The sequence below is a fragment of the Sinocyclocheilus rhinocerous genome, unplaced genomic scaffold (assembly GCF_001515625.1).
Source record: "Sinocyclocheilus rhinocerous isolate Xijiao unplaced genomic scaffold, SAMN03320098_v1.1 scaffold2765, whole genome shotgun sequence".
Lineage (NCBI taxonomy): Eukaryota > Metazoa > Chordata > Actinopteri > Cypriniformes > Cyprinidae > Sinocyclocheilus > Sinocyclocheilus rhinocerous.
Genome location: NW_015653018.1, coordinates 287,850 through 300,292, shown reverse-complemented (window position 1 = coordinate 300,292; position 12,443 = coordinate 287,850). Strand labels below are relative to the sequence as shown.

Sequence of the window (12,443 nt, the reverse complement as noted above, 5' to 3'; positions counted from 1 at the left end):
TTAGCAAATGGCTGCAATATAACAAAGAGTGAAAAATTTAAGGGGGTCTGAATACTTTCCGTACCCACTGTATGTGTATATGTGTGTGTATATGTTTGTGTGTATATGTGTGTATGTATATGTGTGTGTGTATATGTGTATGTGTGTGTATGTGTGTGTGTGTGTGTGTGTATGTGTGTGTGTGTATATATGAATATGTGTATGTATATATTTATCAGTCTGGCGAGTAAACAAAAAAATGTACTAGCCAATGGCGATTCAATTGCCAAGGTGTTCGTAGAGGGCTGACTTAACCAGTAAATATGAAGAATCTTCATATGCTCACATAATGCACACCAAAGCAATTATCATAAAGAAGGGATGCATCCTTCCAGAAACATGAGCAGGACAGGCTCTGAGATGCCCTTTCGGACATCAGGAGTAGATCTGCTTTCATATCACTCATCTGCCAGGAGGACAGAGCAGCAGCCTCGGATGGCACAGACGCTGGCACTGTCTGTTAGATATTTCAGGGCTCAACCATAAGGATGGCCCAGAGCCAGGGTGAGAGAAGTTTGGGCAAGTTCACAGATGCTTCACTCGCCCAACTGGAGCACTGCCGCATTTATGCTATCAATTCAGTCTGCAGATGTGCATATTTAGGGGCCTATGATATCCACAATGCAGAAAACGTGGACGGAATTGAATCTAGCCATAAAAATGGAATTTACTGTATAATGCGGAAAGTCACCGGATTTGGAATTTTGGATAAATACATAAAAAAAGTAGGGATGTACAATTAATCAAAGAGATATAGACTAGTGCCCGTGAAAATTAAAACTAGAGATCGACCGATATATCGATTTACCGATATTTTTCCCTTAAATTTAACATGAAAGACTGCTAATTTTCAACACTTAAAAAAAAAGATGACTGAAAAGAGGAAAAACCAAAGTGAAGTATGTTCCTACTTCACTCAGTCATTTATTTACTTTATAACAGTAAATAAATATCGGGTCTGCATATCGGTTATCGGGCACATAAGCATGCAAATAATTGGTATCGGTAATAAAATATCAATATCGGTCGATCACTAATTAAAACTTAAAAATACAATTTAGATATGAAATCTGCATGTCTCTAGGTAAATGAATGGCATAATTTTTCTTAATCACCGTTAACTGTAACAGTAAATCCCTGTTGTGCAGCACTTTGTTTGCCAAAAAAATAAAAGGAATTGTTTAATTTTCATTTGATTTTAAAAGATTTATAAAATATTTAATGTTTTATGTCTTAATTTGATTACCACCGTTTTTTATAATAAATTTGTATTAAATCATAAGCCCAGAAAAAATAAAACAACACAGAATTCCTAAAAAATAAAAAATAAAAAATGTTATAGGGCCCTATTATTGTAGAAAAATTTAATAAATTATTAAGCTGTTATAGTTTAGTGAATTCAATTGATTAGACATACCTCATTTTTTGAAATCATTAAAACGGAATCCAGAAAAATTAACACGGGGGAAACACGGAATTTGGAATAAAATAAAACAGAATTTGGAAAAAATTAATTAGGGATGCACATTATCGGAAAGTTATCGAAATCAGCCGATAAATGCAAATAACATTAGGATACTTGTGTTTCAGTCGCCGATTAACCGGTGGGAAAATTTCCTCACCGTCACAACCCTAGTCAGAAGCTATAGCTTTATGAATAAAAATCACAAACATACTTGTAAATTAAATAATTTAATATATACACATTTATTCATTAATATGTAATATGTTTTTTTTCCAAATGGATTATGAAAACTCAAATACAAGGAGCTCTATAAGATTTTTTGAATTTTTACAGCTCTTTTGCCCTTTTGTTAATGTTAAATCCACAAATAAAATTTTAAGTTTCAACTGCATCTGTCTGAGGAAAAAAAAACAGTATTATTATAAAACACTATTAAATGTACTTTCATTAAAAAAATAACTTTAATAATGTTTATTAGTTTTAACAAATAAGTTTTTGCTCAAAACTAACCAAAATTAAAACTAATGTGTCTATAATTTCTGCACAGGAGAGACTTGGTGTTGTTTCAAAACAAAAGGATATATAGGTATCAGCTATATCAGCCAAAATGATTTGAAAAATATCGGCATATCGGATATCAAATCTAATAAATCTATAAATCTAATATCGTGCACCCCTTAAATTAATACAGAATATAGAAAAACAAAACACAAAAACAGAATTTGGGAAAAAATCAAACAGAATTTGAGGGAAAAAATATATATATATATTTGTAAATGTAATTTTTTGAGTCATTTACTTTTTATCAGTTATTCCTAATCTAGTTGTCAAATTAACCTGGCACTGTATATGACAAATATTGTTGGCTCTTTGACAAATTACTTTTGTCACTCTTTTGTAAGTCGCTTTGGAACAAAGCAGCACCTAAATGTAAATGTTAAAAATATGTTGACAAAAACATTTGATTCAGGGCCAACAAAAACATTTACAGGGCAAGTGAAAATCTGATCTACTGTCCCAACTGCACCAATGGAAAAAATGCCCTGCGTGTGTTAGTTCCATTGCTTGTTCAAGTTTACGCCACCTAAGAAAACATGTTTGTTTGCACAGGCGGTTGAAGCAAGCACCGTCATGAGAAATGAATCAAATGCTTTAGCACTGGTTCTAACATTACGACAACTTTAGGTTACTTTCATTTTTGAGACTTAAAATCAAAACAGCTCAGGTGCTACTGAAAATGAAATAAGTCAACAAAAGTGACACAAATTTTGAATAAATTCAGGCCATAAATAAATATATATATATGCAAATAAATATATACATCCACAGTTGTGGTACAAATACGAAGAAGCTCTTGGCCCCATAACGGCTCTAAACATCTCACAAACAACAGCAGCATTCAGTAGAGACTCTGACTGTAATAAGGTGTTGAGTATTTGATAACAAAATGACACAGTTTCAGGTCTTGCCTTATCAAATTCATTAGGCATCTTAGTGTTCATCTGATCTGGAAAAAAAAATCCAATTTCACCGTTTTCAAAGAGCCAAATCATAAGACAGCTTTAATTTCTTACAGCATTGCCTCTGTTTACACACGCACTTGCTTTCTGTGAATTGAATGAATTGAACAGAAGCTGCATAACACGTATATCAAACATCTGAATCTGAATGCACACATAAATCTGATACTAAATGTAATAAATTTAATTACCATACAGATTAGATATTGTCCCATGTAGAAAAGCAATGCTCTCTATAATAAATGAATATGCATCACCATAATAATACTCTTATACGCCATAATCTTAAAATTATTTGTTTAAATTATGCGAGATACAAAAGCAAACATGTAATATTTCATAAAGCAGTTCTTCACAATAACATTAACTAACGTTACCCAACATGTATTACCCTGCTGAACGATTCACAACTCTTTAAACATCTTGATGTTGTTATAATATCTTGAGTCAATGATATGAATAAATAATATTCGCATAATAGCGCGTTTTATCATTTGGCTGAAGCCCAATTTTAGCCATTAGCATTATCCGGCAGGTTGCTAGGAGACTCCATAGAGATTCTATACTTAGCCTAGCCGAGCTAACAAGCTAACCCACTTGTCGTCAATATTCCTTATTCTTCTCGAAATCTGTGCAAAAAGCATTTCAACCATTAAACGCCACATTGACTTAACTGTAAAATGCACTGCGTCCTTCCTTTTCGGACAAAAGCAGCTTTTCATGACCCGCAGCACACAGCGGTAGCAGCAGGCGTATCGGTAGGCCGCAGGAGCCTCGGCAGCGCGTGAGAGCGCAGCGGGGCGGAGCGGGAGGGAATGCGGCGGGAAGAGCGCGAAAGCTCGGCAGCGGCAGGCGAAAGCAGCAGCGAAGCTAACAGTGCTAATGCTAATCGACGTCTCTCTTACCCCAAAAAATACACTTCACACAGATAGACAGACAGACGCTGCGGTTTGGAAAGATATACACCACTGGTTCCTCTTCTGTCTGTCGTAACAGCTCACGACTGGACTGTTGACATTCCCGTTAATGAGTTAATCCATTTTAAACGACGCATTTCTCCTTAATTTGCCCGAGTGGTTTAGGGGTCCTCAGCAGCTGCCATTTCTAACCAGTGACTGAAACTGAGAGGGGAAGGAGGTAGGGGTGGGTGTGTGTGTGTGTGTGTGTTTTCTGTGGTTTTGTTGCTGATGTAGTTGTGATTAACTGTGATTGCCATTTAATATCTGTTTTATATTCTGAATAAAAGGCCAATAATTACACACTCGAACCACGAATAATACTATTGCTGTAATGCAAAATAATCCAGGTTAGATTCAATCTTGAGTATTCAAGAATTAAAAGGTAGGCCAATGCATGCTGATTCATTTCATGTTTAAAAATTAATTTAATGTCAACAGGCCTTAGTTAAAGTAACCTGGTTATACAGTACAGTCATGATATCAGATTATTGATATTATGATACTGTATTTGATCTATATGGAAGTGGTTTTTAAACAGGGGTCGGCAAAGGAGTGCTAGGAGGCCCATGGAAAAGTTTAGAGAAAAACAGTGTAAAAATAAATAAATATTAAAAAAAATCTAATTCTAATAAATAAATAAAATGCTTAAAAATAAACAAATAAATAAATAATATAAAATAGATTTCCACAAATAATAAAACACATTACATAAATAAATAATACATCTGATATTTTCCAGATAATATTTTACATAAAAATAAATGTTCACAGTATAAATTGTGTCTTTATGCATGACAAAATGATTTTGCCATTGAATATACAGTATATGTTGTTGTTTTAATATGAGCAACTGCCCAAAAGTTATATTCTGAATAATACTATTATAAATAATTTTCTTATGTCAGATCTTCAGTATTAACAGATACTATTTTAATGATATATGGTATAAGGTAATAGGTAATATTTTGCTGTTTATCAAAGATTATCTGCAGTGCACAGGTAAAACCCTGTAGGCGTGTTTGAGTGTGAAAGAGAGAGATTGTGATTGTGTTTTGCAGCAACACAATGATGGTGGGTCTCAGATAAAATCTCATTGACAGAGAATGTTTTTCCCATAGAGGACAAACAGTGAAAGCTCTGATCTCTGTTGCCCCAGATCTCGCAGAGAACTAATGAGATTGGTGTAATGAAGCCCACAGTTCATTCTTAAGAAGGATTACCAGGTAAACAGAGCCCAAAGCTTTACTAGCAGTATATGTCGATTGATTTCATTTTTTAACCACATACTGAGGTTTAATCAATATTAATATTTGAGGATTGTAATTTGCATGCATGCACAGCCTAATTTGTCATCTTAAATTTGAAGTGAAGCTTGAGAACACATCAGCTCATGTTGGATGTTTGTTAGCTGAATACATAAATGCCCTGTCAGCACTGGCCACTGATCTACAAGCGTTTTGAGCGGTGCCATCTGGAGTGCCACGCAGACATGATAATCTCACTTTAATTACATTAGCAGTGCCATCAGATAGTGAGAGAGTGGAGGGCATCCCTCAAATGATAAATTATTGTATTAAGTCACAGCGCAGATGTGTGTGCTGATGGATGGTGTTAGATAAATGGAAATATGATTTCCAGAAATCAAAGTTATACATTCAGCATTGTTGCTGTAAAGGGCCTTCTTAGGCTGGACGTCTATTTCTTTAAACTTGTATTTTATTTTATTTTATTTTTTGCTAATTAAAAATGCAAATTAAATTTGAGAACTTTTGTGAAGAGCAACGTTTTCTGTAACAGTCCAGTGGTATTTCAGTGTTATTTTATTATTTTGAATTAGCCTTTATTTTTATATTTTCAGTTTTTATTTTAATTTAATTTAAATTAGATTGTATATTATATTTTTTAGTTTAGTTAAAATTTTAGTAATTTTATTACTTTTGCCATTTTTCCTTTTAACTTTAATTTAGTTTTATTTTACTTTTAGTTTTAGTAATAATAAAAAAAATAGAATAATTTTCTGTAATGGTCCAGTGGTATTTCAGTATTATTTATATTATAGTATATATACTTTGAATTTTGAATTCTTATATTTATTTTCAGTTTTTGTTTACATTTTAGTTTACATGTTAGTTTTAGTTTAGCTTTTTTATTTTCATTTTTCATATTAATTTAAATATGACTTTATATTATATTTTTATTTTATTTTAGTTTCTATTTTAGTAATTTTGTTACTCTTGTCATAGTTGTAGTTTTAATTTAGTTTAAATTTTTATATTTTAATTTTTCATATTTAATTTAGCTATTATTTTTATATTTTCATTTTTCATATTAATTTAAATGTTATTTATATTATATTTTTTATTTTATTTTAGTTTAAATTTGAGTAAATTTGTACTTTTGCCATTTTATTAGTTTTAGTTTAGTGTTTTATTTGTTTTTCTATTTAGCTTTAATTTATTTTTATTTCAATTTTAGTTTTAGTACTTTTAGTACTGCAACTTAAACTTGATTTATTAATTTGCAAGGCAATATTTTCAATAAAGTTTTCATTTAAGTTTTTTAAACTTATATTTACATTTTAAATGTGCAGTTTTATATCTAATATTTATATTTTGTTTTATTTCAGCTTTATTTCGGTTTCTGAAAATGTGTTTAATAGTTTTAGCTTCAATAACAACACTGGTCATTAAATGAATAATGAATACTTTACAACTCTCATTGTTAAAAAAAAAGAGATGCTAAAATTATTTTCAAAATTAAACTTTTGTGTGGCACAGAAAAATATAATTGCATAAAGGTTTGGAAGAACATGAGGGTGAGTAAATAACTTATAGTTAACCTGTACTTTACATACAGTGCTTTGCACATAATTTCTAGGTTTCATAGGAAAGGATTGAAATAAAGACAGTTTAAACTAAACTTGGCCATAAATCTCATCTTTGGTTAAGACTGTCTTTCAAAATGCCTTGGAAAGTGTGCTCAGATCTCGACTTCATCTGTCTTTGGCTCTTGTCCTACTGCTGTTTGACCACAGGAGGGTGGCATTGGTACAGCTGTGTGAGGTGCTGCACTCACTGTCTCTTAATGTTATCTCATGCCTTTCTTATTAAACAGCTGAATCAACTCATCATGTGTCTGTGAACTGAACTGAGTGTGTCAGATAAGAGAAGCAATGACAGCCTGTATGCTATTCATAGTTTATCTACTGTACGTACATCCACTGTTTGAAGAAAACATGCCAAAAGGGCAATTAGTAAATAAATAGAGAATGGATCAAATGTGTTGCTTGCCTGTGCACCTTATAAGCTGTTGTGTGTGGTTGCCAGGGTGATACTATGCGGTTGCTAAGGTGTTCTTAGCTGTTCTTGGCATATTGTTATTCTGTTGCTAGCGTCATGTTGTTTCTTTAATATAAGTGGGTTAAGATGAATACTTAGGTTTAGGAGTTTGTTCAAATCATTAACTAGGTGTTATCATTAGGCTACTATCAAATCATTGAGGTAAAGAATAATATGATGCTTGCATTTTTAAATGTTTTTAAAAGAAGTCTCTTAAGCTCACCAAGGCTGCACTATTTGATCAAAAATACAGTAAAAACAGCAAAATTATGAAATATTATTACAACTTTAAATAGCTGCTTTCTATTTTGTAAAATGTAATTTATTGCTGTGATCAAAGCTGAATTTTCAGCATCATTACTTCAGTCTTCAGTGTCACATGATCTTCAGAAATCATTCTAATATGCTGCTTTGCTGCTTAATTTGATCAGTGCTGGAAACAGTTGTGCTGCTTCATATTTTTGTGGAAACTATGATACATTTTATTTTTCAGGATTCTTTAATGAATCGAAAGTTCAAAAGAACAGCTTTGATTTGAGAATTTTCTGTAACCATGTAAAAATCGTTACCGTCACTTTTGATCAATTGAATGCATCTTTGCAGAATAAAATTAATACAAATTTGAGCTGTAGTGTATATTGTCTGCTGTATAATTGTTTCTTCTGTTTAGTTGAATATTGAAAACAGCATTTGTAAAGTCGAGTCATATGAGCTTGGCACAGAGGCTGTGGTGTATATATAGTGTTTTCACTGTCCAGTTGGTGTGTAGGTTGTGTAGGTGCACTTGTTGTTTTCTTATTTGTTCATCTGACACATACAGGACTGTTAGGGCTTCCTATTTTTATTTATGTTTGTTTTAAAGGCTTCTTTCTTGCCTAAGATTTATTATTATTTTTATATTTTATTTATATCTCTGTTCCGTATATAAACTTTTTTTTCTCTCCATACATTGGACTTTTTATATATGTTTTCAAATATAAGAAAATATTTCAGGAAAAATAAGTTACTAAAATATATTCAAAACACATACATCTCTATTATGTATATAAACTATATTTTTTCCATACATTGAGGAATGAATGACTATATAAACCATTCTCTCTCTCGAGCTGATGGTGGCCAAGCAGAAAATATATTAGGAGAATGTATTTGGTTGTATGTGTTTTGAATATATAAAAAAAAAATTCTGGAAAAATAAGTTACTAAAATATATTAAAGAGACATACATATTAACAAATACACACATCTCTGTTATGTGTATATAAACTATATATTTTTTCCTATATGAATTGATGACTATATGACTTTCTCTATGATTTTTATTGGATTTATTGGATAAAATTCACTCATTTTAAAAATGCTTTTTAGTAAGTGCACTACTACCCACTTTCCAAATGCATTAGATTTGGATTTAGATTCTAGTCAGCAGCCAGTGGTGTAGCGGTTCAAGTTCAGGGTTGGTAAGTGCAAGGACTGAGCTATAAATTTTCTGTCCTTTACTGTAAAAGAAATTCCGTAAAATTTACGGTAAAAAACCGGCAGCTGTGGTTGCCGGAATTGTACCGTAAAAAATACAGTAGCAATATTCTAGGTTTTACGGTTTTTCATTTAACAACATTAGGTGTAACACACAACCCTAATATACAAATCTGATAAGAAAAAACTAAGAAGAAACAGTTATTTCAACAAAAAAACATCAAATTTGAAATGTAACGCAGGGAAGTCTGGGAATGTCAATTTACGGTTATTCACTGTAAATTATACGGTCTTTTTCCACTTCCAAAAACCGTAAAATTAATGTCCAATACATGTAATGTCCAATACCGTATATAGTATATAGGAATTTACCGTTAACCATTTAACAGGTTTTTACTGTAGCATTTTTACAGTCTTTTACCGTTAAATTCACGGCCATTTTTTACAGTGGTTCAAGGCATTTTGTTACTCTTTGATGATTTACCCTAAGGGTGATGATACACGGGGCAACTTTTTTGAGCAATGTTGCTTGGGCACTTAAACATTGAGAATGGGCAACAAATTTCTATATGGATACCTTAGTTCGGTCGTGGCCCCTGTGTCTCACCTGGTTGCCCGTCGACGGAAACATTGCTCCAAAAGTTGCCCCGTGTGTCATAGGCTTAACTGTACTGTCAATAAATGCATTTATTAAATGACTTTTTATTTACCGTATTGTAGCATTTGCTCCATTGATTCTAGATTATCCCTGTTCTCAATACCTACACTATCAGAAAAAAAGGTACAAAATACCATTTCAAAAGGTACTAATATGCACTCTGTAGATACTAATATGTACTCTTTAGGTACTTATCTGTACTTTAAGGTGCTTATATGCATCTTTTAGGGGTAAATGAGATACAAAGGTGTAGTTTTCGAAAAGGTACCGATGACAGCTTTTGTACCTTTTTTTTTTTTCTGTGAGTATAAACATTTCTTTGGTTAGTTTTTGCAAGCTGACAGTCTTATAAACAGATAATTCACCCCAAAATGAAAAATATGTCATTATTTATTCTTGCATGATTTTAATCAAACCTGTGGTGAGTTTGAGTGATATTGGTGGAGAGGAATATTTTCTGTGACTTATGACTTTGCTGTGAAGTTATTGTATAATTTTAGAAAATGCCCAATATATAGCATTCAAGTCATATGGACTACTTTAATGTTGCTTTTGTGTTTTTTGACAGATGTGGAAAAGAACTGTGCGCAGGTTCCGCCAAAGAAATAACAGCATACGAGTTTGGAACAACATGTAATGGGTGAGTACATTTTACACTAGAATGAACTAGTGAACTAGCAAGGTTAAATTAGTCACGTGCAGTGACCATGTGATCATAAACATTAAGAAGAGTTTTGGGTAACACTTTAGAATAATGGTCCGTTGTTAACAAGTAACGTCTCGGTTACGTATGTAACCCTCGTTCCCTTTAATAAGTTATTTAACATTTTATATCTGACATACTGTACAGTCATGCATTTGTGTGAAGCACTAGTGATATTTTACCAGTAGGTCTTTTGGAGTGGGATACATTGATACTGAACTGACACGAAGCAGAAATCATAATTGTGAACTAATTCATCACTTCTTAATTATTAACATTTTAAAGTGAATTTTCATTTTTATTATTATTCTATGTTTAAGTTTGAACATCCATCCTTTGGTAAGAGTAGTAGTCACAATTTTAAAAGGTAGCCGACTTATTTGGGGCATATCATATTCATAAATTAGTTTCCACAAAGAACCCAATTGTTCACTTTTAAGACGTTGCTGTTGTGATTAGTAATTAATTGGTTATTCTTTATTAATTGGTCATAGTTCACAAGTAGTTCTCAATGAGGATATTTTAATTAATAATTATCAAATATATAATAAGGAACTACCTTTGTCCTAAATTTGCTACTACTTACTGCTTAGTTAATCTCGCTTCTCTATTAGTTAATAGTATTAAGTTAAGTGTTAATGTAGTACTACCTATTACTTCCTGCATAGTTACTTGTTAACAACGGACCATTATTCTAAAGTGTTACCGAGTTTTGTCCTTTTACTAAATGACAGTTAGCTAGTTTGATGTTGCTTTATCTGCTCGCATGCATCATGGTGAAGCACACTTTGTGTGAGAGGTTTCTCTCGCTCTGTAATGGGGTTATCAATCACAGCTCCAGTGTCTGGCTCAGAGAGGTCAGAGGTCATTGCAGCCCATTGCCAGTGTCGGCTGAACTCTGATATGGCTTCTTTTTGTGAATGACAGTAAAGGTTTGTCTTATTGTTCGAAGCAGTATTCTCTCTCGAGCTGGCAATGGCAATGCAAATGCCACTTTTGGCATATTTAAAAAAAAAAATATATATATATTAACATATACTAAAATATATTCAAAACATAACATATTTTATATTATGTTTTGAATATGTTTTAGTATATGTTACTATACTAATATATATATATATATATATATATATTCACACACACATACACATTATAAAATGTAAATATACAATTCTTGTTTTACAACTTATTATATATATATGTACACACACACACACACACATTAAGAAAATAGCAAGAATAGACAATAGTTATAGTTAATACAAATATTGACATTTATTTATTTAGATTTGTATATTTGCATGCAATGCATACATATACACACATTATAAAAATGTAAATATATATTTTCCTTTCTATTTATTTATCTGTATGTTATCTGTAACTTATAAATAGACAATAGTTAGTTTATCCTGCGTATTTGACTCTTCTTGTCCATATAGAAGACTTTGTGATATATTTACAAATTTGAAAGTCAACACAACTATATTGTGTTGTATTTAGAAAATCTGCAAAACATCCCAGCATAATATGCATATTTATAGTAGATACACACTCTTATTATACACAACAAGTAAGCACGGCTCTGTCTCTGAGACTGATCTGTTTTTTTGCCGAAGGCTGAGAGGGTATTGTACAGCGTCATTCACCCACATTTGACTTTTTCATGCAAGCATTTATGAAAAGGTCAACAAATTAGTTATGACAAGTAATGTTAGTGCTCTATGTTCATATGAAGTACTATAGTTCTCTTTCCTTATACAGTCTTTAATTTACACCGAAAGAGAGACAGATCGGGAGAGAAGTCTAGCTGGTTGTGAATATATGATCCATTGAGATCATCGTTCAATATTTAGAATGCACAAGCATACACTTTTATGTTGCTTAATGTGTATATATTGTGAAATGTAAACATTATTTGAATGCAATGAATGTTTTATACACAAATATTAACATTTGCTGCATTATGCACCAGCTCTGAATGTACCACCAGCATTTAAATGTGACTATTAGTCACGGAGTGATAAAATCTGACATCACACATTCAATTGTGAGTGCTATTTCAACAAGCTGCACCTGAGACTGAGCACGAGGAGCCATCAACCAGACAAAATGACAGTCCAAACTGAAAATAAATGATCATCTGTGAGGAACGGGAGGGCTGGGTTATGGCTGTCTAACCAAATACTGCCTCACACTTCACTGGCACTATAGCATAGAGCACAGTAGGTGAAATTTCATCTATCTATCTATCTATCTATCTATCTATCTATCTATCTATA

The 12,443-nt window shown here is 32.2% G+C and overlaps 1 protein-coding gene across 2 annotated transcripts in view; it reads right to left on the bottom strand.

Annotated features, from left to right (window-relative positions):
- Positions 1 to 4,015, bottom strand: part of LOC107715546 (multivesicular body subunit 12B) — a 31,343-nt gene extending 27,328 nt beyond the window's left edge. Inside the window, exon 1 of one of the 2 annotated variants that reach the window (XM_016521698.1) lies at positions 3,930 to 4,015. Coding sequence is in view for 1 of the 2 variants with exons in the window: in XM_016521697.1 (XP_016377183.1) it covers positions 3,699 to 3,746 (48 nt within the window). In the remaining variant the exon portion in view is untranslated. Of the gene's footprint in view, positions 1 to 3,698; positions 3,771 to 3,929 lie in introns of those variants that run through there. The other variant, XM_016521697.1, reaches the window with a different exon arrangement.
- Between the last annotated feature and the right edge of the window lie 8,428 nt (positions 4,016 to 12,443).